At 38.0% G+C, this 26,662-nt stretch overlaps 1 protein-coding gene across 1 annotated transcript in view; it reads left to right on the top strand.

Annotated features, from left to right (window-relative positions):
* drd2a (dopamine receptor D2a) overlaps nt 1–26,662 on the top strand; it is a 45,582-nt gene that overhangs the window by 710 nt on the left and 18,210 nt on the right. Inside the window, exon 2 of the mRNA XM_072392472.1 lies at nt 20,078–20,388. Coding sequence (XP_072248573.1) covers nt 20,110–20,388 — 279 coding nt within the window. The 5' untranslated portion in view covers nt 20,078–20,109. The remainder of the gene's footprint in view (nt 1–20,077; nt 20,389–26,662) is intronic.

Genomic DNA, 26,662 nt, shown 5'->3' with positions numbered 1-26,662 from the left:
GGAGACGACCTTCCCCACCCAATTTCAGATGTGTTTGTGCGTTCCAACTGGCAATCACTGCTGGACTCTCCGGAGGCAGCGGGTCCTCAACCCAGTGCTTCGTGCTGATCCAGCTGCACTGCCTGCTCTAACACTGGCTGAGCCAGGGCTGTTGTAACAACTTAAAAAGAGCAGGAAAATACATGTGAATAAAAAATGGGATAATTTAGCTGCAGCTGCTCTGATTAACCTGTGCGTTTTCAAACTGATGCTGGTTGGAACAGTTTATGGAGACCGTTTATAATTTGTGACTTTTAATTTGCCTGAAAATATGATGCTGCAGTAGCCTATGCTATAGTCATATATTCAGCATGTCCTCACTTTACCCAAGATTTACAGTCACATGTCTTTTTAAAGGATCTTTATGTAACATCATGCTTACATGCTTACTATTTCCTAAATAACAGACAACAAAGAGTATAGATTTGCTGATATTTCCCAAAAAATAATTTTCTGAGCCAGTAAAAATAAGGAGAAATAAAACAAAAAAGAGATAGGCCACCAGAAAATATCAACAAACCCACTTATAACTAGAAACCACTTTTGACACTTGGTCAGCAGCTTGTCTCTAAGCCAGCAGCAATATGGAGTCTGAACAGGTCAGGTGGCAATCACACCTGCTTGGCAAACTTATTCAATAAAAACAATGTTGTCAGACTTTATTTCATAAGATAATTTGGTCAGCTGTGCCTGAGCAGAATTGCCTTTCTTAATAAAGGGAATTGATCTGCTAATCTCTTGTAAAAGCATTTTGAGTTAAATACCTGGGGATCAGTTTAAACTAGCAACTGCATCTATCCGGACACAGTGTCTGGACACATTTTGAATTCTACACCTCCTTTCTCTGATCAGTAGCACCTCACCAGAGCTGCCTGGTGCAGTGCTTGTCAGGACTCGAATGCCTTGAGGAATTGTCCATTAAAAAAAAAAGAAAATGAGGAAAGAAAAGATAAGAAATTTTCTTAACAATGATTACTTGATTTGGAATGGAAACAATACATAGACAGGGAATTGAATTACCTAACACAAAGCTCAAGCTCAGCTACTGCTTCACACTGAGTGAAGGTGTCAGACAGGAGGATATTTACATAAAGGTCGCACACAGACTGGGGATAAGGTAAATTATTTGCACAGTTGCTGAGGGGGTTAGAGCCGAACCACTTGATGCAGGTGGTCAATACAAACATTCAAATTCAACATACTGCTCCTTTGAGAATTATACAGAATCAACACAAAATACCGTGTCCCAGCTTGTACATACTGACTCCAATCACAAACCCAAACAAAATTATTTTGTTTATGACGTTCTACTGCTTGAACCAGTCTGTGATATCTCAACCTCATTATTAAAACAGACACATTTAGAAGGCGTCACCAGAGACATCTCACATACATTAGACTGGGGTGGATCAGTGTTGTCAGGATTGTACAAGTGGAGGCATAAACAATACAGTATGACTTTTAGTCAAATGAGTGCTGCCAATTTTCTAAAACACCATTTTAGCAGATAAAGTTCTTCAAAAAGCTGATCTGGCGTCTAGACAAAATTTAGTCTGGAACCTTCGTCTTAATTTTCAATTTGGTGACGTTATCATCGTGTGCAGAACAAAATGCTTGTGGACATGATTTGATAGACTTACAACCAATCAGAGTAACAAAGTGCTAGATGATATGTCTCACAAGTGCTTCCATGTAAACCCCCCCCCCCCGCTGTGATTGCCTGGCCAGCACAAAGGGAAGTCTGCTTGAACCGAATGAGGACCAGATGCTTTCTGCCAAAGCGAATGGAACAGAACATTTACTTTTAGATTTGTCTGTTTATCAGACAAACGGAAAGCTGAATAGGATACAATAGCTTATTTTCTCTCCAAAGATGTAATATACTGTTGTTGTGATCACTTTGAGAGCTGTATGGCATCAGCTTTCACAACGATGGGCGTATTAAACCAAACTCTGACCTTTTATTTTTCACTAAACCTGACCAAGTAAACTTGGCTCCGAAACTAGTTCACTCTGAGACAGTGATAAGAGCAAGACAGTGAGAAAATTATTTTCTTAAAGCAGTCTTGAACTTGACTCTCAGTGCTGTGATTTCCCACCTTCTCTCACTCGGTCACCTTTGGTCCTCAACGTTTGCTCATACATTAAGTTATTACTCCGGAATGATGTTTGCTGGGTTTTATGTCTGTGTCAAAAGCTGCTTTCAGTGTAGGTCTCAAGTGGGAAGTCAGAACCGTGCCATTTTCAACCCTTGTGTATTCCTTGTACAAAGTGAAAAGAAAACTTGGCTGCCTCGAGCTTTGCTTCTCTGCTTTGCAACAGTTTGTAAGTGTTTCGGAGTCCACTTAAAAAATGAGATAAAAATAAGATAAAAGGTTCTTTGTCCAATGTTTTACTAGATAAAGAATTGCAATGATAAGTTAACCTGAGCTAAATACTAACGAGTATGGTTTTCTTGTGGTGTTTTCTTTGATTTGAGTTGGAAATTGGAAATCCCCAATTCCCAGTTGCAATCAAATAGCGTGTTGCCGCAGGCAGTGGGTTAGGGCACTGATGGCAAAGGACACATTGTGCATATCTCAGAGACAACATGGACTTTGACAAAACAACAGTCTGTGACTCACTGGGAATGAGAACAGGTTGCTGTACAACAAATAAAGCATTTTTATTTCATTCTCTGTGAACTAGTACACATTAGACCTATTTTGGACATATATCCAATATTTAGCTGAGAGGTGTGAACATGCTTTAGCCCTAGAACACTGCAGATTTCGGAAAATAAATAAACTCTGGAGAATTATGCTATTAATGATTATTAATCAAGTGTCATGCACGCTAATGCTGATAAAAAGGTGTATTGGATGTTTTGATAATGAGAAAATGATGTGCTATAGTCACGCCTTTACAACATTTAAATGGTATTAATTTCAATATTCAGAAGCACTTTCTATTGATGATGTAGGGATGACACGACTCTTATCAGTCCAGAATGTTCAAAAATCAATGAAAGACTACAAAGCAGTAGTTGTGTTGTGTCAATGCAACCAAAAAGAAAAGAAAATGAACATGGTCAGAATAAAATTAATTAAAAAGCAGTGTTCAGGAGTTATTTTTAGTGACCTTTGTATGTGGTTCTGCCTAAAACGTGCATAAGTAAATTTGAAACATATATTTACTCGATGGATTTCAAAGTGTAGATAGAGTGCTGTGAACACCCATATAGGAAAAAGTGGCATTCTGTATCTCAGTGGTACTGCATGAGGCTAATGTGACACCCACCATCTTCAGCACAGCTGCCTTTTTTTTTCTTTTTTCTAGGCCTTACAGCATATGCATGATGGTTATATGGCCCTACCATGTTATGACAAGTACAGCATTTATTTTATTGGATTCTGTGAATGTATCTAACTGGGCTACACACACTATCTCCTGAAGCCTGTTCCCCAACATGCCAACAACTAGGGACCATCATGGATCAGGATGGAAGAGCCAATTAGGTCCTGAAGACAGTAGGTGATCTATTATGAGCTAGTTATGCTCCAGGTTGCAGTCATATGCTGAGAAATTAATGATGTCACCTGGTTGGTATGTTCATGGAATATTACATATTGATCCTGTTAGTATATGCAAACATTATAGTGCATTATAAGTGTTTGGGGATCGTTTTTTTCTTACACTGAGCAACTCTGTCTGTTTTTATCCTTTACCAAATAAGCATTTTTTTAACCCTTATTTTGCATATTTGCAATCACACACACATATGTATAGCTATATCTATATAGATATAGATATGTAGATTTATTTATTGTCCGTAGTAGTTGTAGAGTTATAAATACACACCTACTAAAGTTACTGCCTTGCCATTGAAATGCAACAATAACTTATACAGTTTCAAAGCTCTGCTGAAGAAAAATGCATATTCACACATTTCTAATTTGAAAAACAGCCCTTTGGTCGTGGTTTTTTGAAGCATGAAGGCAGTTAAAACTCAGGGTGCGTAAAAAGTAATAACTTGACTTTATATCTCACTGATCTACTGTTCGGGTAAACACTCATACACCCAATATTCCCCTGAGAGGTTTGAAAGTGCTTTAGCTACAGTGAGGATGCACTTTCAGTAGATATCGGGCATGCACTTCTAAAACATGTGCACTGAACACAAACACGCAGTGAACATCACTGGACAGAGAAAGTCCTAATTGGCTGTAGCTGCTTTAGGGTTGGATAGAAATTCAGAGGTAGATGCCTCAAAAACTTTTTCCACCACTGGGGAATTCATTCAGTGAACAACCTGATCCAATAGGAGAAGATACGCTGTAGCAATTGACAGGATGACTATTAAGCAGAGGCAAAGAAATGAGGATTAATAGCAAAGGTAAGAAGAAAGAGCAGAATTTCCCAGGAGACAAGAAATATTTTCCCAGTTATCTTGCTGTGTGGTTTGTTTGCTCTGAATACCCCGAAACAGGAATACATGATTCACTCTTGGTTATCTCTCTGTGGACTTTAATGTAATAGCACTAGTTCCAGATCATTCCCACTCCAGCAGATGGTGCCTGACACACACAGACCCTCAAGATGATGTTTAAAGAAAAATTATTGACACAATTTGCTCAAAAGCTCCTCTCTGGATGTGTTTTCGCCTTTAAAATGCCAAATATTAAAAGGTTAAAGTGAGATGATGTGCTGTGACGTGTCGGATTTCAGACCATCATGACATTACTCATCCATCACTTTGAACTCTTTTTCTTTTATTTTTGTTTGGTGTAAAGTTAGAAAAAACACAGTTGTTCAGTAGCAGCTTCCTTGAAATTTTCTCCAACAGCCTGTTAGTGTTTTGTTTGAAGAATAAAGAAAAAGTCTGTTTAACCCTTTGGTTAATCTTTGTCAGATTAGATGCTTTCTTGTCAACACTAATGTCTAACTATAGCAAAGCTTTTAAAACAACATAAATCACAATAAAGGAGAAACCTCTTCAAAACATTTGAGCTCATTCATCAGACTTGGTTATGTAGGTGGTTGCAGTCTCTTTCAGAATAACCAAACTTAAGGTTTCACGTTAGCCACAACTTAAACTCATTGCCTTTTCTCTGTGGTATAGATTTCTTGGTTGTTTGCCAGATTAGCCTCCCACCCAGCATGAAAGAACAGAGAAACAAGGGTAACAGCTGGCTGCCAAAGAACGTGATCCAGTATTAAGAGTCTTGATCTTTTATTCACAAACTTATTGCAGCACTTATAAGAAATATTCACACAAAACATAAAAATACGGTTCATACAGTGCTTATTTTGACTGATGTCTCTATGGCCTGTGATGGACTGGTGGCCTGTCCAGGGTGTGTCCTGCCTCTCGCTCATTGACGGCTAGGGTGGGCTCCAGCCCCCCTGCAACCCTGAATTGGATTAAGCTGGTATAGAAAATGGATTGATGGATGTTATCTCTATGTTAACATGTAGAATTACAACTTCAGTGTGAGATTGTCTGCCCCAGAGAAGACACCTTAGATTGTTTGTACCATCAGTTATTACAAACAAAAGTTGTTTATCTTTAGTAGATGTGGGGAGACTTGCATGCAACTGCATCTCTTATGAACTGACAATGCAACCTTACACCAGAGTTTGGAGTACATAGCTTGGGACACTGCAGACATTGTAGCGTTTTCTTGGTTCAGAAATTGTGAAATTAACACACTTTCTTGGATCATTTTGGATCTTTAGCATACCATGATATTGTGACACAGGATCAAAAATCTTAAAATCACTACTATTTTCAAAGCTCCAAAGAAATAAGATGTCTTTATTCTAGTTTGCTAATCGTGCTTACACCTTACACAACAAGAAACTGAAACAAATGTGTTGTCGCCCAATTAGAAGGAAATGGGACAGGTTGGATATTTACATTATACTGTGGATTATCACAACAGAGAACCAAATATAGTCAATTTTCCCTTTCTGATGTCCTTGTCAGTGTTGGTTCGGGTATGAAAGGCATACGAACACATTGTTAAGGTTACATACTTATTACTTGTACTTTTGTGAGACTGAGCTGGAAATAAACTCTCTTACACTGGGTTAACAGAGTGGGAAAAGTGAGGTTTAACCAACCATTTTCACAGTTTTGCTTTATTTTGTTTCTTATTTATTCCTAAATCTAAATTTGAAAGTTAAAGTAATGATCAACTTAAAATGAGACAAAAGCATGTAAAGATCCATCCCTCAAATCTGCTGCTTCCAGCTCCTGCACCAACATGACCCCTCTCACTGCCATGTCCTGTTTTTAAAAGTGGAAACTGCTAATTCAGAAATTATTTTTATGGTTGGTTAATGATAGTCATGGATGCATAACAGAAATCATTGTTTAGGTTATAGGTTTTGCAGGCCAGTTTGAGGTTACAAAGCTCCTTTTACCACTGGGAGCATTTTGAACTTTACCATCCGCAACTGTTCCCCATTGTTCCTTCAGGCTGTTTTTGGCTACTTCTTGATTCTCTCATATTCTTTCTTTCTATTGTCAGAGTCAGCTTGGATTGCCACATCTATTACAACTGTCTTCTTCTGCTATTTGTCATCCACCACTATATCTGGTTGGTTTGCCAGCAACTAGTCGTCAGTCTGAACCTGGAAGTCCCACAGGATTTTACCTGTGTTGTTCTCAGCCAATTTGTGTTGGTCCTGTTGGGACTTGGGGGCTTGTAGCTGGTACTTGGCTCATGTATACCTACATACTATCCAAGCCACTTGGTTATGCCTCTCAGTGTACTCTGCCCCAGCTTTCATCTTACACCCTACTGCTATGTGCTGGAATTGCCTCTGGGGCATCTTTTCACAGACTGAACCTTGGGCAATATCTGCTGTGGTGGACTCCTGTCTCTATGATTTGGTGCTAAGGGCCTGCTTTTGTGTTATTATGTTAGGAGATAGGAGATTCTGTCATGTCCTCCATGTCACCTCATATTTGTTTCAGTTCAAGTCCCACTGATCAACAGTAAAAATGTTGTTTAAAATCTGATTTTACTAAGACTGCTTACACTGTGGCCAGTTCAGAAAAAAAATCCAGTAAAGGATAACCATTTTTAATTTTTCTACTAAATCTTACTCTTACTATCTATGCTTTTTTTCACAGGCACCACCATTTGTAAACAGCGATATTGACAGAGACAGTAAACCGTTTCATTGACAACAATTTCAAGATGTATCAAATATTTGAAACATCTCCATGGTTTAGACATCAGCAGATATTACAGGCTCAGGCTGCCTCAAATATTAACTTACTTATCTTTGACATTTGGTTCGATTATACTGAGGTTTGCCACTTAATCCTCCATAGTCCACAATATTGATGAAAGCAGACAGCTTTGCTGCAGATGTCACAGTCGGCTGCAGTTTAATTAAAGAACAAGAAAAGTCATCGGAATTTCCATCATTGTGAGGAATGCGTACTGTAGGTTTAGTGAAGTGACAGATGAACCTCTTGGTCAACCTAAACAGGCTGTGTTTCTGTGCAAAAGGATATGTTTATATATATATATATCCATCCATGGATATATATATATCCATCATAGCTGAAGTAGCAATATATATATTGCTACTTCAGCTATGATGGAGAATTACAGGAAGACAGAGGTATCTCATGTTCTGTACTTTTGATATTGAGCTTATAATTGCTTATGCAAACAGCATACTCGCTTGACTACACCTCTGGTCCCATGATAACCAGCACCATCAGGTTACTGTTGGAAAACAGGCAGGATTATAAACTGCCTGAGATGACTGTGAATTGACCTTAGACAGTTGTTGCAGACTGACCCAGCAAGGCCTATAGAAGTACTTGATTTAGTAGAGGTTTAAGAGCCTCTGCTGAGCAGACAAGGTGTATAAGGTAGCAGAGCAACAGTGTGCGTAGATGCGCTTGTTCACACACCTGCATCTATTGCTGCCTGTTTTTCTTTGTGTTTCATGGTGTGCGATGGAAAAATGACAGGGGATTTATTCATGTGTATATATGTGTGTGTGTGGGTGAGTGTGTGTGTGTGTGCACAATGCACCCTCACAAGAGACAAAACCAGTTGTTAGGTCGGAACATCTTCACAACCTAATGAGGTCGATGGAGGCTTGTTGCCAGCCTCCCTGTCCTCTTCTTCCAGTGGGTGGATGCCCTACCATTTTTACCCTTTTGGCATGATTTGAGTTAGTAACGGCTTAAATCACTGCTAAAATAACCTTTATGTCCTAATGTATAACCTATATTGATGCATAAGTGGAAGTTAACACGCTAATGTCTTCCGACTGTGATTGAATCATCAGTGCCCTTTATTTAACCCTTGATATAGAGTTCCGTCATTCAGTGCTGTTTACCTTGATCCTTCCTTGATGGGTTTAAATCTATCATATATTTTTTTTTACTGTTTTCTAACTGCATCTCCCAAGTGATATCTCCCCTGTCAGTGCTGAATATAATACATATAATGAATTATATGATCTGTTACACTGATTGCTCTACATATTTTTCAAATGACCAAAATTGACCTAAATTACAAGTTTCGTTATACATTATTTACGATAATGTTTTAAAATGTATGAAGGGTTTACATTTGAGGGGAAATATGTAGATAAAGAAAACCCAGTTAAACAAAGAGGGATAGAATATTATAATTGGTAATGTATTTCTGAAGGAAAATGAAAATAAATAAGTAGTACAAATATTAAAACTATTTGTTTTAGTTGTGTCATGCTCACATGCAGCAACTACTATAATTATTTGTCTCTGCTAACTGTTAATAAATGCTGCATATGGGCTTGGAGTAATTAAGTCAAAAATCTATGGTGTAACATAACTGGGTTTATTCTCATGAAGTGATTAATTCTGGCCTTTCCACAACATTTCTATTGGAATAAGCTCTAGTCTTTGACTTTCATTTCATTGTTCTTTAACCATTACTAGATGAATTGAATTGTATGCTTGGGTTAGTTGTGTAACCCACTTTTTCTTCAGATATCCAAACATATTCTTTCAGAATTCACTTGCATAATTTAGAATTAATTATGCCATTGATGATGAGAAGACGTCCTGTCCATATAGAGCAAAACAAACCCAAACCACGATACTACCACCGCCATGGTTTACAGATGCATTTTCCTTTCTCCAAAAATATGAAATTGAAATCAAAATTTCAAATTTAGTCTTGTTATCTACAAAACATTCCTAAAAAAATGTTCTTTTAGGAGAACAGCTTTCTCATTGCAGGCCTGCCATTTACACTGTTGTCGTTTAGTCTTCTAATGATGATGAATTTGGTTAACTTGGCATGGTTACAGTTACAGATTATTCTCATTGATAGAGTTCTGTCTTCCCTTTTCTATGTTGACCATCTATTGCTCCTATGTCAGATATGCCACATTAAACTAAAGCACCTTTATGGATGTTGCAAGAAAAACTTCCATCATTATAAGTGCAGAGAGAAAAGCTGCATAATTGCAATGGCAAGATAATGACACAGTAATTGCTGCTCTGAATGAGCAGGTTTATTCTGAGCGCAGCAAAAGTCATAGCAGGCACCACCTACACAGCCCATAGACAGTGGCTTCACAATTTTCGACGACTTGCATCCTCAGCCGTTCAAATGAAGGAATTCATGAGATAGTCATCGACTTTGCCAGCATCAGTCATTCCGACCTGGCAACTAAGAGGGTTGTGGCTGATAGAAAACTAATTAGGATGAAGGCTATCTCAGGGTGAAATCAAACACAGTATTGACACCTTGATAGCAGTTTGAGGTTAAGCTTCCCCTTTGTAAAGGCTGATATTGGACATCAGAAAAAGATCGAATGATGCTGAGGACTTGCAAAACTTTAGATGTCTTATATACCCAAACAATTCTATGAGAAAAATATGAATGAATATTTCTCAAAATGGCTTCAGTAAAGACAGCTTTCCAGATAAATCATCCACAAATTAGATTTATGATCCATTATTTCTACACAGTGTCAGTTGGTTGCTGTTGGAATATCACACTTTGAAAAAGATTTGTAGAGATCATTTCAAACAATCCCCAAATGTCAACAGACCAAATTGCTGATTGAAGGCTCCTTATTGTAAAATCATCAGTGCAGTTTACTGCATGGTTTGACAAACTGTTAGCAGATGATTGGATGAAGTTAGTATTCAGCTGCATCGAGGAAACTCATTAGGTGTGCTTTTTCTCGTGCCAGTTCACAAGCCACTAAAGATTTGGTACATGATCGCAATCAGAGAAGTGTTTATTTGAATAAAGAGCACAAAGACGGCTGCCTAGAAATACTGATGGATGTTGTATTTTGTAATTAAAACAGATATTGGGTGCATTGATATGTCTACAGGAAAACAAAACAGGTAATTGCGTATTTATGAGGAAATTATAAAGTGATTACTTAAGGTAAAAACCTGTTTAGCTTCTCTGTAATTGAATAATTACATCTTGTGATTATTTTACAAGTGCCCCATTATTACAGACTAATACGCAGGCAGCAATCTCAAACGATACCATGGGAGCTACAGCAAATGATGCTCTTATATTCATATGACTGATGATTTGATATGATGATTTGGAGTTTAAGTCTATTCATTCTTATCTGTATTATTTAGTGATTGTGCAGCTGTGTACAATAACCTTTTTTGGAATGAAATTGTGGACTTTATCTGATGAAAGAAACAAAACAGCCACACTTAACATGGAAGACATGCCATAACTGGGTATGAGACAAGCATCCTCATTTGTGCCTGTCTTTCTTTCTTTCTTTCTTTCTTTTTTTTTTAGCTCGGCAGGTAGCTCATCGGTCTACAGAGAAAAGCCTTGTCATTACTGTGGAAATCCAGCACAGCCTGATAATGCCTCCTGCTCTCATAGATCAGTGCTGGGGTCGACTGGGAATAAGATGTGGTTAGATGTGAGAGCCGGATAGTGAGTAGAAAGTGAGGTCTGGCTATTTAAGGATTACATACTGGAAAGGTCAACTGCTCACAATTCAGGTTCATGTGGTTGGCTATAGTGCCATTTAATCTATGTAATGATGAAAAGTTAATACACTCTGCCCTACTGATACAGCTTTTTGATAAATGTTAAACCTCCATATCTTACATATGTTTAAATATTGTAGTTTTATTTAAAACCATGTAGTATGGAGTACCTTCTTAAAAATACAGCTCTTAATTTGGCTGTTATACTGAATCTTTTGTGGGTCTCTGTGAAAGGTAAAGGACACAAATTCTGACACAAAACTGAATTTGACCCAGGCGTTCTGTCCAAAGAATTTATCTTAGAGCATCACTTTGTTTCGGTCTTCAGCCACGAGCTGGCTTTAACTGTTAATCCCCCATCCATAATTCAGACTCTGTCTTAATGCACAGTAACACATTTCTTTCTCAGACTCTTTGCCGCAGCAATCTCAATTCAATGTAAAATAATGAATGCCACATTTAAGTGTCAATCCTCAGCTTTAATCTGAAGAGGCTTAACTGTGTGGGTGATAGAGCCCTTTCAACACATTGTGCCTAAATGACAAGGATTCAAAAGTGCTGCAGCACTTGGCAACAGAATGGCTTTTTGGGCAGCTGTGTGTTTTTTCAACATTCATTGATCTGTGCAGGAGCCTACATGTGCCTCTGAGGTGATTGAAAGTTGAGTTTGCCATTTAGACTGAAATGGACTTGTCTGTCGATATGAATAGTAAAGAGATGAGCATGCAAACGGGAACGAGACATATAAATCAACAGTTTTCACACAATTCAATTATACAGGGGAATAAGACCGTAAAGCAAGTCTTCTTTTAATGACTGGAGATTAGTCATATTTGACTCACAACTGCTCAAAAACATCATATAGGATGTAAAAATCCTTATACACTTGTTTATATTTAATTTCTAGTCCAGCTCACATTAAAACGGATGCAGGGTATGTTTCTGTAGTATCAAACAATCTATTTCAAAATGTGTTCAGCATCAGAAATCCTTATGGTTTGACTCTGATTCTCATAAGAGGGCACACTGTATTGAAATGGAAATAATTTTGCACAAATATTAAGAGATGTGGAAATATTTTTATTCTAAGAAGCATCACAATGCAGACTTGTACACTGTTACAGTGCAGTGACTGATCGTAATGGACCCTCAACCTCATGAAATGACAGAACACGGTTGTTAATCTTTAAATTTTCTGGCCTCAGCAGAACAGTGGAATTACATCTTTACATATCTGTAAGTACAGCTGCAGTAAACCTCCAGAGAGGAGGAGACATTAGGTTCAGTGTGATGAGAATCTTACTTTTATTGTGGTACGTTGGGTAATGACGATGGCAGTAAAGATCACTTTACCTGTAGTCTACAGTCAAACAAAAGTACAGGCCAAAAATACTTTATTAGCATTTAATGTATCTTATCTTCAAGAAAATCTGTTTCTTTTTTAATCTATTTATCTATTTACTTTACAGTTTTGCATGCATAACTTGCTTGTAGTGAGAGGTAGAAAAGCAGAGTCAGAGTGTATTATAGTTATTTCTTGTGGGCTTTGTAGGATTTTTTTAGGAGAATCAGCATTCTGTCCACAGGTAAAGTTGACCTCTTTCAAGATCAGGCACAGACTGCTTCACTTAGAAAATTATCATCTCAAGGTACTTTACAAAGAAAGAAAATGAGTTTGATACAAATCCACTCACATTCAATCCCATTCATCCCAAATCAATACAATGTGATTCAGTCAAACTCGGTCCAATTCAGTTTAATGCAATTCAATGTCGATGTAAGGCCAAACATGACTTAATAAAGTCATAAAGTGACTTAGCAAAGTAAACCAAAAGATCTTCACCTTCAGTGAAGTAAACTGATTCAGTCCCTTCCCCTTAGCATACATGGAGCAGGTGTTCCTATATCATGCTGCCTTTTTTTTTTACAAATTATTGTATATTTCTGATGTTCCATGAATATGTCACACATTGTCAGCAAAAGAAAATACCACGCAGATGGTTCAGGCTGTCAAACCTGTCTACAAAGGCCGTTTCAGTATATACAGCTCTATATTCTAAGGAAGCCTCTACTAGTCACGCCCCTCTTAGGATGAGGATCCGTGCCACTTTGCATTGTCCACATTTTCAGCACAGTCCTTTTGAATGTATTTGATAGTGTTTTGGTCAAAAAATGTCACTGTTCTGAAATCAGGATTTTTATTGATGCAGAGCAGTAGCTTGGAAAATGACTCGTTTGTAAATGAAGTGGTGAAGAGCAGTTGCAATAGGCTTTTTGTGCCATTAAATTCGGCTGAACGAATGCATTTGTGAGCACTGTGGCAAACAGATGTAGAGGGCTGACAAAAAGCTAGATGAGTTTTTGTTGCACGGAAGCACAAAAGGCAACATGAAAACACAGCAGCCTATCGACATGATTAGTATGGAATATTTTCAAATTATATTTGGTATGTTATCACCGCTAATCTTGCGTGGGAGTTACTAATGCCACCCCATTGGTCAGTTTATGCTTCTAAAGTGTGACTTTGGGGCTTTAATGGACACTTCAACTAATGTGTTCAAACACCAGAGGAACACAGCAACTCAAACAGTCCAGAAGATCAAGACAACAAATTTTAGTCTGGTGGCTGGGAGAGCAACAGCATCACTTGGTTTGAATATTTTCTAAGGGGTTGCTTTTTAGATGGCTAAAATAAGTTTTCTTCCGATGGCAGTAGTAAGCCATGACTCATGTTGACAACTCATGTTCTACACTTTGCAATTTAAAAAAGAAATTCTAGCACTATCATTATGCATTTTCACCATATGGCAACTTTAAGGCAAGATGATGTTTTCCTAATCAAGCAGTTTTTTTTAATGCCAAGACCTAACCACCACATTGATTAAAAAGAAAAGTGAAATTTTAGGCTAAGTAAGTATAGGAAGCACTTGAGTGGACAATGAACAAACATGAGGGTTGTGCTTGGCAGACATGTGCTCTGCCTTCCAAACATGGATTCTTTTGTTTTTTTAAAAAACGTTCAGCTGATATTGCTCCTCTCACAAAGGCTTTCCATCAGTCTGTCAGCTAGACCAAAACAAAAGCCAATAAAAAAGTAGCATTTCAATTTAGATTTGACTTTGAAATAAACACTTTATGTATGTTACTATCTGACAGTAGCAAAATTGATTTTTCTGTATTCAATCAGTGCATGTAGATGTATTTTTTTACTTGTTTGGACCATTATTTTTGTGTGTTGATGTGCATAAAGGTAAACAGTTATTTAAAGGGGAAAAGCTCAGGTTGTGTTGAACTTTTCATTTTGCTTTTAGGTGTACTTGTACTGCCAGCACTGAAATCCAGTAAACAAACACACAATGCCAGAAATGTCCTGCTGCTAAAGTGAAATCACACTTTATACTTCTAATAGTAATAACCCATGCAACTGGTGCAACAATTTTCATATAATTTCATCAGCGACTTGACTCCATTTGTATTCTTGCTCTTACATTTAGTTTTTTTTTTGAGCTGTCATGTTGGTTTTCTAGACGAAAATACCTCTGGGTCACCACAGTATTTATCTCTGAAGTTAAAGATTCTGGCCACTTTGGGTATCTGAGTTCGTGTGTGCGACTTTTCTTACCAACAGCTTATTGACTGCTGTTGTTATTTACCCTCCACGGGACACACAGAAGCGTGTGAGCTAAGAGGATAATAATACTGAGGATTGCAGTAACTCTGACGGGGATCTCAAGCTGCTTGCTGTGCCCTCAAATAGACAGGATTAAAAGAAAAGACACATTCAAGAGTCAAACAAGAAGGTGTGCAAAGACAGTAATTGCTGCCGCATCTCAAAAGATTAAACCCTGTAATGGATGACGAAAATAACATGTTTGATTTTTTTTCAGCCCCTGTTCAGCCCAATTGCTTTTTTTCTTTGTTTGAGAATCACAAAGTGATTATAATTGCCGAATAATAGACAGCAAAGGCTGAAAGGTGTGTTTTGAAAGCAGGAAATAGTTTTCATTCAAAAATAATTACAGAGGAACTTGTATTGATCTGCAACACAATAAAGCCCTTGCAGATATGGAATGGCCCATCTTTTCTGTGGGAAAGAAGACGTTATTTTTATTCTAACTATGACAGTAATGTTTTGATTTGAATGCTGTGTTAATAGTAGATATGATTTAATTCATTTTTTCTCTCAAACTCTCATCTGACCTCAGATGGCTGGCAGCAACAATCGGTATGAATAATGATGAAAGTGGCTTTAAGTGATATAGTATACGCAGTAGTTATCTAGTGTATAGAGTGAAAACAAGCCACAATTTGTGTCAGGATGAATGCTTTTAAGAATAAGAAGATGCTTTTTGATCAGTAAAATACTCTATAAATCAGTAAAATTTGCATTTTGCAGCACAGCACTAAAGTCCAGGCATCCGGATGCTTTACAATTTCCAATTCCCTGTAAATTGATGACAGCTGACATGATCATATTGCAGGATCCTGATATTCACACTGAAGCTATCATTTAGTACTTTGACCTGAGCTGTGGTCATCACAAATGTATGCAGCTTGTTCAGGTCCTTTTGACAGCACTGAGTTAGCAGTTTTGGAGTAACTAAGCTTAACATAGTGATTGCCCAGAGGAATCTTGTAACATGTTTTTGTTAATAAGATTACAATGAGTCAAACCATTTAACAACTGGCTGTATCATTTTCACTGTGCACTCTAGCTGTGTGGCTTTTTAGCTGATAAGCCATGCGGCCTGTGAGGTTCTTTTCCTAAATCCTGTTTCAAGGCAATCAAAGTATAAACAGCACTGTATTTGCATAAGTAACACAGAGGGCACTGGTTAAATGAAAAATCTACTCCAGACTCCATCTTTAGGGACAACAGTCAAACTGTTTTCTATTGCAGTTAAGTGTTCACTTCTCTTTGGTCTTTTTTCACCAGTTTAAGAGCCTTTTATTTAGTTGATGATAGTTCTGGCCCTCAGATTGTTTGCTCTGAGTTTTAGTTCCAGGAACCTGACTGACCGTTGTGAAACGTATGTGATAAAGAAAAGAACAGCATTTGTAGACTAAGAAGTGCTGCATGAATGCATCTGAATGAGTGAGTATGACTTCCAATTGGAACAGAAAAGCGCTATATAAATGCAGTTCATTTACCATTTGAACTGTTGGAAATAGTTCCGAGGTCTTGATCCAGGCGAGCAGAACCCTGCTGTCAGATAATCTTTCCTCTACCTCGCTCCTTAAATTGTATTTCTCATGATAAGAGAACAAAGAATATGTGCAAGCAAATTTCTTGCTCAAAATAAAAGTAGTAAAGGATTGGGCAAATTTCCTTGAAAAAAGGCCAAACCAGACTGAGTTGTGGGTGGGAAGCTGTGAGGTGAAAGAAATCTTAGCACACTGCTTTGAGTTTCACAAAAGGTGCAAAGTTTTTTCAGCTCACCAGAAATGCCTAATACCATAGTGGGAACATTACAAACGCAGGGACTATAGGGCTGCCATGGTGTCACAGCAATAAATACTGGGGAATGCATTTAGCACGCACTGATTTGATGAAGATTGCTTTAGTTCAAGAAACTGACTGTGTTTATGGTCACTGACCTTGACCTGCGAGTTCCCTGTCAAATGGACATCTGTCAATTCTCATCAGACACAGGTCACATAAGAAAGAAATTTAAAGAATCTTAGATTTTGAAGGCACCTGATAGAAAGCAGAGATTTTTGTTTGAAAGCAAACAGTAGCTTTCAGGTCAACAGAGAGAACTATCTCAAATATTGTAACTAAGGAAGTGGAGTGTGCAAATAAATTGGATTAGACAGCACAGGGCATCTGCAGGGCACACACACAGACTGGTGCCCCAGAGTGATGCTTACACATCCTAAGGGGAACATGAGTCTCTCACTCTGATTTCCTCATTTTTTTTCTTTTTCTTCTTCTCACTTGATCCTCCTTCTTTTTCCTCTTTCACCGAGGCGTTCCAGCCCTTTACTGGTAACTTTTCTTATTAATTCAGGCAAAAAAAAAAAAGGGGGAAAAAAAAAAGTTGGTTTCATAAATTTTCATACTCACAAGGTAGACACTATATGGTTTCATATCGACAAGTCCTATCATTTGTAGTCAGGGCCAGATCGAGTGTGTGAACGTCTTTAAAGTATGAGTAATCTCATCAGTACAGTGACATTCAAACGTACTGTGGGTTAGATGTACCAGGCCCCATTAAAAATTCCCTGTCTGTCCTTGGCAATGCCCCGATGAACATAGATTTTCAAGGACCTCTAAATAAAAATACCAGATGCTTATATTAGGCTGCAAAGGGCACAAAAGCACCCCTAGAAAAAAAAGGTTTCTAGGTAAAGGTAAAGGTTTTTATGAATCTGATGAATCTGTTTTTTTTTTTTTAATGATACAGTGGGAAGAATAAAAAACATGTTTAACATGGATTTTCCTTTTTGTTTTTTAGGTTCAAAACACAGTAAATTATATTTTTATCTTTTTTTTTTTTTAATCAGAACACCTAATGTGGAAGGACCCTTGGCATAGTGACAAGTAACTATATCCGTCAAATAATCAGGCTGAAAGAAAGGCATGTCTTGCTGTAGTGTAGAAGTATGCACAAAAGATATACCTGCCTATCTCACATTGCTACTTAAATACAATTAAACTGGATAAATGTGCTTGGTTAGTTCCAGATGAATTATGAATTTAAATTATCTTTGTAAATGTAAATTAAAGTATCTTTGTGAATCTTTGCCTTGCTAAATCAAGATCAAAGTCAACACATAACTGTTCGTGCAAACAGATACCAACAGCAGAAACGCTTACAAGATTTAAAAGATAGTTGTTTGATTTTGAAGAATGAATTAGGTGTCGAGGTAAAATTAGCTGGGTGAGTAGAGGGACTTGGAGAGAGTTACTGTCAGTACAAGCCATAGCCTGAAATCAAGGTAGAATGAAAACAAAAGGAGGGAGTGAAAATGTCGCTGGGAAAGCAGGAAATGACACAAACATTATTCTTGACAAGTATGAGGGGAAACGCTTGTGGGTCTGTGTATATTGTTTTTTTTTTATCCTTGAAAGATGTAATACAGCTCTATTACAGCCACAGGGGCAGGATTCATTACATGACAACAGAAAATCTGAAAACAGAGCGATATTGAATATTGCATTTACTGGGGGGCAGCGACATTATGATCAAACAAAGAATAACACATAGAACATATCAAGGTAAACAGACTTTTTATATAAAGCAGTACGTAGCTTTTAAGGACTAAGCGGTGCTCAGTACGTGTGTGTGTGTGTGTGTGTGTGTGAATGGCTGGTGGTGTAAAAAGCAGAGCCAGTCGTTAACTAGACTAGAAAAGCTTTTAAAAATACAGTCCATGTCTCTATTACTATAACCCAAAAACTTCTGGTCCATACATGTCTCTCATGACACGTTAAGGTCTTAATGCAGTTTTGTTCAAAAGCTTAGAAAATCTGTTGCTGGGAGATATGAAATAAGGAAACTGTGTGGAATGACTGTCATGGGGTTATCGTAGGGTTTTCTGTGATGACACATGACGAATTTTAACTGGTTTCTGACGCAATTCCTGAGCTCACAAACATCCTTTTCAAAGTAATTCATTTTTACTCTTCTCAGCTGAGTACGAAACATTAAATGCGTAGCTGCACTCATCATTTTGACAAAAGACATGTAGTCTAACAGGTTGGTTTTTTCTATCAGGCATTCTTAATGTGACCTGCCTGTCAAGAGAGAACAGTTCCACTGTTTACCTCCCCCATTACCTTTACACATGACACTGACAGTATGGTTTACACTCCTATTGATTTGATTCCTTAATTTCTAGCTAACCTCGCTGTGACTTAATTCATTGATTCATCCATTTATGTGGTAAAACTTGCAGAGATCAATGCTTTCTGATATTCTTTGTTTAGTGAGAGAGAATTGACTTGTAATTCTTGATTGTTAATTTATTTAGAGTGTGTCACATTTAGTAATAACTGGCTGTCTATCTTTGTACATGGCTGGTTCAGGAAAAACAGTCTTCAGACAGACGCTGATTTGATATGAGTAGTGACTCAATACAAAGTGATCAGTCTCTATCTTAAGTTTGCTGACAGGGGAAGTGAATAATATTGATTACGTCCTTGCGTGTTGGCATTCAGGAAGAGATTGCTTTGACAGGTACCAACCACCAAAACAATGTACTACCCCCAACAAGGCAATGTGCCCTGCTTCATCACAAAAATAGCTTGAGGAACAAGATAAGAGGTCCAGCTCACAACCATGCTAAGGGGGCATGTCATTAGTCCCAATTGTGCAACGGCAATGGGTCCTGCAAAAAAAAGTCAATGGCCCCCACAATGTCCGTCTCATATTACATGACGAGACAGATCCAAGACAGTGTAAATGTGCCAAACACCTACAAAAACTTTTGACAAACCGTGCTGATTAAAAGGCAAAACGTGGTCTGACCAAATATTGAATTTTTACTATTTTTGATCCTGCACAATGGATAGCACTGTTACCAAACAGCAAGAAGGTTCCTGGTTTGAGTCCAAGCTGAAGCCTTTCAGGAGTTTGCATTATCTCCTTGTACATGCATCATGCAGAAACATGCACATCAGGTTGATTAATGATTCTAAATTGACCCGAAGAGTAAGTGTGGAAAGCTTTCTCCACTGGTCACAATATGTTGTAGTGAATACAAGCTTTTATCAATGAGGTGACATGCTTGCAACAACAGCATGCATTTTAATTCTTATCATTTCCCTAAATCCATGTCTTCGTGTTATTCTATTTCCTTTTAGGTTAATTAAAGATTGCATTGTTCTTATGTGTGTCTACTATAAAGAAAGATCAACCCATTATTGGGAGCAGTAGGGCATAAGAGATCAACAGACAAGCTGCTTCTGGTCAGCAATTACTGCAGGATTGAAGATTACTCCAGTGCAATATCCTGTCACGTTCCTTTTTTTCTGTTTGCAAACATTCAGTTTGATACACCATCATTAAAATGCTGCCTTCTTTATTGCCTGTCTTGCAGGGCCCACTATTGGCCTACGTCACTCACAGCTAATGGATGTCTTTACCCAGTATGCCTACAATGACAGCTTCTACGATAATGGAACATGGAGCTTCAACGAAACAAAACCGGAGCAGAGGCACCCTTACAACTACTACGCCATGCTTCTTACTCTGCTCATCTTTGTCATCGTCTTTGGCAACGTGCTGGTGTGCATGGCTGTGTCCAGAGAAAAGGCTCTGCAGACGACGACAAACTACCTGATAGTGAGCCTGGCTGTCGCTGACCTTCTGGTCGCCACGTTGGTCATGCCATGGGTCGTTTATTTAGAGGTAAGATAGTAGAAATGGACACAGAAAAGCTATTTCACTCACATGTTTTTACATGTGAAGAGACATAAAAAAACCTCACACACCATGTGCAGCAAACATGCTCTCAATATCGCTGTGTTCTCACAGATGTGGAAAACAAAAGATAAAAAGATGACTGATATGATCTGCAGACTTGAAGTATAACAATAACACTGCAACAACTCTTCTTATCTTTGATGTCATAAACGTGTATAGGATTTGGATGACATAGCAGGAGAGGCTTTAAAAGAACGTGAGAAAAATTATTTACTTAAAAAACACGTTTGACACGAAAAGCTTAAAACGTGGCAAAGCACTTTGTGCTTTATAAATGCATTTATGTGAACTCTGGTGCCAGTAAACTGGTAAAAAGGGTTTGAGTCATGAAAAATGCCCACACTTACTGCATCTGCAGGTCACAGGCTTAAGGGCATACGTACTCACATCAGTCTCGTAAAGAGCTGTCTTGCTGTGATTAAGGGCTTCCAATGTAGCAAGTATGTAGCACGGCCATAATGTCAGACAGATCTGTTTTATCAGAGGTCAGATGTTTAAGAATGACTCCTCCTAATTCTGAGATAGATACATCATATTACATTCAATTCAATCGTAGCACAATGCGGTTTGCTTTTTTCTCTTTTTGTTGTCCTATGATAAATCAGTCCTTCCGAAGCAGAAAGGCTTGCATCGAGCATAAAATCATCTGTAATTCACCAAATGAATAGCAAAAAGGATATAGGTTATCTTGCTGAAAAATATATCTCTTTATCATTGCCCATCTCTTATCTGTCTTCTCTGTCCCAGGGTTATTTCTAACCATTAGGCTGTAGGCCACACTGTCTGATGTAAGAGGCCATTTAAGACAGAGACTCTAATCCTCCAGTGTCTCTCAGTGAGTCATGATGATTATCACACTGATCAGATTACAATACATCCATAGAAAGTTATCCTCTAGGCCTGTCTGTAAATGTGTTTGTCCATGATCAAAATAAACAACACCCTTCTTACTCTCCATTGATCCCCCTTTTGTCTACCTGATGAGTCTCATCAGTTATACGGTTTTCTGTGGGGAAAAAAATTGTAATCTTTGGCACTATCACACTGAAGTTTGTCTTTGTAGTATGCAACACTCACTGTTTTTATCACGGTTTTTACCCACTTCCTCTGTTGATGTGTGCAGCACAGAAGGGGACCACATCAAAGCTGATTGTAAAAGTGGAAGCTGAATTGTAATCAGACTCATATCGAAGCCTTGAATTGCAGCATAAAACACTGAAATCGAAAGTGAAATATAGAATTCGATGGTATAGCCAACAAGTGTGTCTTTGATGTGAAGTGATTGCACCGGTGTGTCAAACTAACTGTGTTTGCTTAGGTATGACACTTGTAGATTGTTGTAAGATTCTAAACAAATCTGAAACTTTCATCCCTATCAATCATAACATAGTTTTGGACATAAGTTTGCCAAAGGTGTTTTTTCTATTTTTTTAGTTGTTTTTTACATTGGTTCAACACAACCACAAAGCACTGCATCACCAGATTGCTTGTTTTCTTTGTTGTCTTTCAATTTGTCTGTCTACTAGCAAGACTGAGCAAAAAAGTATCAAACCAATTTTAAAGAAACTTTGTGAAGAGGGGGCACATATGGAAAGAGAGCAGTCTCTGCTTTTTCTGTGCCTCGATCACTGCAGGACCAATGTTGGAGGTGCTCTTTCTGAATGTAATTTGGGGAAATTACAATTTCCAACACAATGGGTTTCATACAATGTTGAATAAGATGAAAAAAATATTCAGATTATTTTTTTTTCCAGATATCAATAATTGGAGGCTAATTGTGGATCTAACACAGCCAATTAGATTAAGAGCTGAACAGGAAAGTATACCATGACCTTTCTAACTCAAATTTATCTCATAGCATTGGTCACAAGTCTTTTTTTGTTCAAGATAGATCCTGACTGATTAAAACAACTCTGCTATCTTAAGCCTTTTTCATACAGGTAAAAAAAAAGAACTTCCACGGATTTTTGGGTGAAGTGGCAAAGTCCAGGTGCAAGTGCACGTGCTAATCTTTAATGAGGATGGAGGCTCTGAAACTGACAGCAGCAACTTGCAACAGCAACAACTTGTGGACAAAAAGAAAAGATTAATCAATATGACCTGTCTGCAAGACAGCTGGCAGCTCACGTTCAGTCCTGCTGTGGGAGGCTAATGCCCATCGTCCAGCCAAAAATAGCAAACTAGCCTAATTATCTCTGAAAGTCATACTTAACAGAAACAAATTTGGTCCATCATAACCAGCAGGATACAGTGTAAATCAACCTCTTTGTGTTGTTGTAGCTTGCAGCCAGGTAGGGGCAGTTACAGGACTTGTTCTGAATAAGTTGTACCTCTCTGAAGCGCACTGAAGGTACACACTAAGACTAAGGAGTTAACTACCTTGTTTAAGGGAATGTGCCCACGTTTAAATAACCTGCTACTTTATGCAAAGGAGCCTCAGTAATTTCTTTCATATTTCCTTTAACTCAAGATACACCAACATAATTTTGCCACAATAGACCCAAGAACGACTCCATTTACATCCTCTTTGCTCCATTGTTGTCTTTTTCTTATTAATTCTCCTTCTCATTCACCTTATGATGTTTCATCAAGGTGAAGGAGAAGTGTTTCTGCTCTTTCAAAATAAACTTAGTCCATGTGTTAGGGAGGCAAAGATAATTTAGTTGCATTTGCCCATTGTGGATTGTTTTTATCAAGGACGTCGGAAGGATGAGACATATCAACATATCACATCTAGAGCAGTGTCTCCCTTCCCTCCAAATGCTATTCTAGTTTAATCGTCAGCCACTTTCATTTCTGCCTGTGCTTTTGGTTTAACTCTGAAGTAGATATATGGAAAACAGCATCATTTAAGCAGTACCAGAAAGCTATGAACCTCCTACAGTTTTATCCAAACACCCTATTTATAGTAATCTACAGAGTGTCTTCTTGAAAATGATGTTCTCTGATTTAAGTATAGGCTATTTCCCGAAGTCAAACAGGAAAACCCAGCATTTGTTCAGAGTGGGTTGCTCGTGTTATTTTAGTGTGTTCCTCAAAGACCTTCAGATTTCTTGCTCACATGAAGTGAAATAAACTGTGATGAGGGCAGTTGGACTGGTAGACATGTGCATGTAAATCTGAAATTATCTGGTAGAAGTGAAAATGGTTTCACTTGATTTGTACTGTTTTTGTGACATGACATCCAGCTGTTTTCAGATAAAACTAGGGGTAAAACACTTCAGTTTAGTGTTAAGTGATAAGGAGATAGGATTTATCTCATCTTTACTGGACCCTAAACAGACCTTTTTCTTCTCATCCAATACATACCGTCAGTTTTTTTTAATCAATGTGCAGTAATATTGTTTTTTTGAAATTCTGGTGTCACTGACCGTGTCCATGAATGAGGGTAATAATATTTCAGCATCAACCCCTGTAACAGTTTAGTCACGGAGAATGAATAGAGCATTCACTTTGCCCTTTGTCATTAATTACTAAATCTGCATTGATTATCTATTTCTTTTGCTTTTCACCAAGTGTGACTAATTTAAAGAGCCTATGGAAGGACAAATATATGTTATTTGAGATTACGGAAATTGAATAGTGTTTCTTGTTTGTTGCGGCATATGTCCGACTGATCCTGCTCTTGTCTGATGTTCTTTTTTTAAGAACTAACAATTAACTCTCGTTCATATTCTTAGTGCTCAAATCTTTATATTAATTCCACATAACAGGTGTCTGAAAAATCAGCCAAGAGAAAATGAGAAAATATGCTGCACAGACGCTACATATGTTAAGTGCAACGTGCTCATTATCCCAAGATTTCAGCCTGTCTCTCCATGCAGATTGCACTTTATGGGTTATTTCACAAAATTGCAGGAAACAACACCTATTCTAAGGCAAGACAGCTTACACCCTTACCGTGTGTTATAAGATATTTCAGGAATATCTGTGCTGTCAGCCTCTGTGACTGATACGCAGATAAAATTTCAGTTTGGGAAGAAGAGACTGTTGACAAAGCAGATGGATGGCTCTGGCTGGAACACATATTTCACTGTTATTATTGTGATTATTCCAGAGGAAAAACACTTCTGTAAGCTCTCTGTGTTCTTGCATCACAGTCGTCACCAATACTTTCTTTTTCTATTTATGTAACACATCTGCTGACACAGAAGTCATTTCTCTCTATCTCTAGAGCTACTCACCGAATGATGTTTACATACCAATAAGTCCTCCGTCCCATGGAATCATGTAGGCATTTGTTACTACTGGTAAACACGACTTACTGCTGTTCTCTAAACCAGCCAAAGATCAGAGAGGATGCAGGAGACTTTCACTGCACTGGGGTTGTGTGGTTGTAAAATTCAGATTTGCACATGTTGAAGAAAATCCTAACATATTTGCTGGATTGTGAAATTGTGATCTACTACCTTTGAGCAGCAGTACATTGCATCTCATAATAAGCAACCATATACTGTGAATTGTTTATGTTCACACTTGTTCCGAGCAGGGGCGGAGTGGGACACAAAAATCCACCGGGACAATTCTGACTGCACCGGCCCACAACGAGCCCACAACTGGCCCAACCCATCCCCTCCACCTCCCATATATCAACTACACAAACAAAATGGACTTAACGGAAATATGACCACAAGATGCCAAGAGGCAAAATCACACCATTGACAATAAAGTGTAATGTCTGACTAAAAATAATTGGATCAAGATAGGAGGCTAAACAAAAATCAGTAGGCTGGATTAATGAGAGTGAGTTTGACACTCCAGCAACCATGAGTGAGATGTAGAGAGACAGCAAGTGTTATATATATTGGTTGGACAACTTTCTGGTATAACTGATGGAGATCTTGGAGATTTTCACGGGAACAGGTTTGATTGACAACAGTTTTAAGTCAACGGGCCGCTGATGAACTTCACTCGGCTGCTCAGGGCAGTTTGCGGGCTGGTTCTCTTGAGCTCTTTGGCATCATTGGAAATCTCCCGGTCGTCCCGATGGCCACTCCGTCCCTCGTTCCGAGTGTCTCCAGTGTGTTATCTTGCATGGCTGCAGGACGTCATTATAAAGTCTTTACTTACGAAATTCTTGCTAGGGAGATACTTGGGAGTTAGAAATCCTAATATTTTTTGCTCCTTTTTTACATTTGGTAACTCATAACTCCTTGTTAACGGTTCATGGTCTGTGCTTATATGAAGATTTTTAAATGCTTAAATATAGGTAATAACACCTGCTTGAACAGTGTAGGACAGAAACGTATTGTATGTTCCTCAGTTTAACATCAGCTGTTGATAAATGGGAGATACATTTGTGGCTTAGATGAAACAAGAACAGTGCCTTATCGTGTTATTCTAGAGACCAAAAAAACAAACATTTGCAGCAGACCAAAAAGCATTTTCCCTGTCGACCACAGTTATACTGTCAGTACCTCCTACTACAAACATGTTAATTTGGATATCGGATAGAGGAAAGTGTGATATTTGAAATCTCAAGCCAAGAAAAGTAATTCCGTGTGAAGTTATGCAATAAGACTGGCAGGCAATTTTCATTAAATTGAGTCTGTACAGATAGAGAAAATCATCCAAACAGATGAAGACAACTTCAGCGATTTTGTAAGATTTTAAGCCATATTGGCATCAGGTTGTGGCATCAATATTCACACACAGTAAGATCACTATACTGCCTAAATACCAGACAGCAGGTTGCAGTACAACACAAGCCCTGACAACTTTGAATGGATTTCCTTTTGAAGTCTCATTAACATGTCTTTTCCTGCAAGCTGGCTTGCTGAACAAGCAGTAAAGTAACCATTAACAGAGGAAAAGCGCACTATAATGTCAGTTTGCATTCTACAGAGCTAGTTTGGAAACTTTAACTGTAACTTTAATCCATTTACTGTTGAGGCTGAGGCCTTAAAATGCTGTCAAATAAATGTGGACAGTGATGTACCCCTGAGCAGCTGAGATAAAAAAAAGGGTATTTCGCAGAATTATAATTCTTCTTTATTTCAGTAATGGAAGCAAATAAATAAATAGGTGGTTTGAAAAAACACATTTTAGCTGTAGAGTGAAAACTAAATATGACTTAAGTTGGACTGACTGACTGATTCTTTGTCCATTTGAGAGGCCTCACACCATGCTTCTCAAGACTACCTAATTGTATAGCTCAAATAACAGGCAGAGATGTATCAATATTTCTATTCAAAAGATC

The sequence above is a fragment of the Leuresthes tenuis genome, unplaced genomic scaffold (genome assembly GCF_036924035.1).
Source record: "Leuresthes tenuis unplaced genomic scaffold, fLeuTen1.0.hap1 SCAF_9, whole genome shotgun sequence".
Lineage (NCBI taxonomy): Eukaryota > Metazoa > Chordata > Actinopteri > Atheriniformes > Atherinopsidae > Leuresthes > Leuresthes tenuis.
The sequence above is the reverse complement of the archived record's forward strand: the minus strand, read 5'-3'. Positions and strand labels throughout refer to the sequence as shown.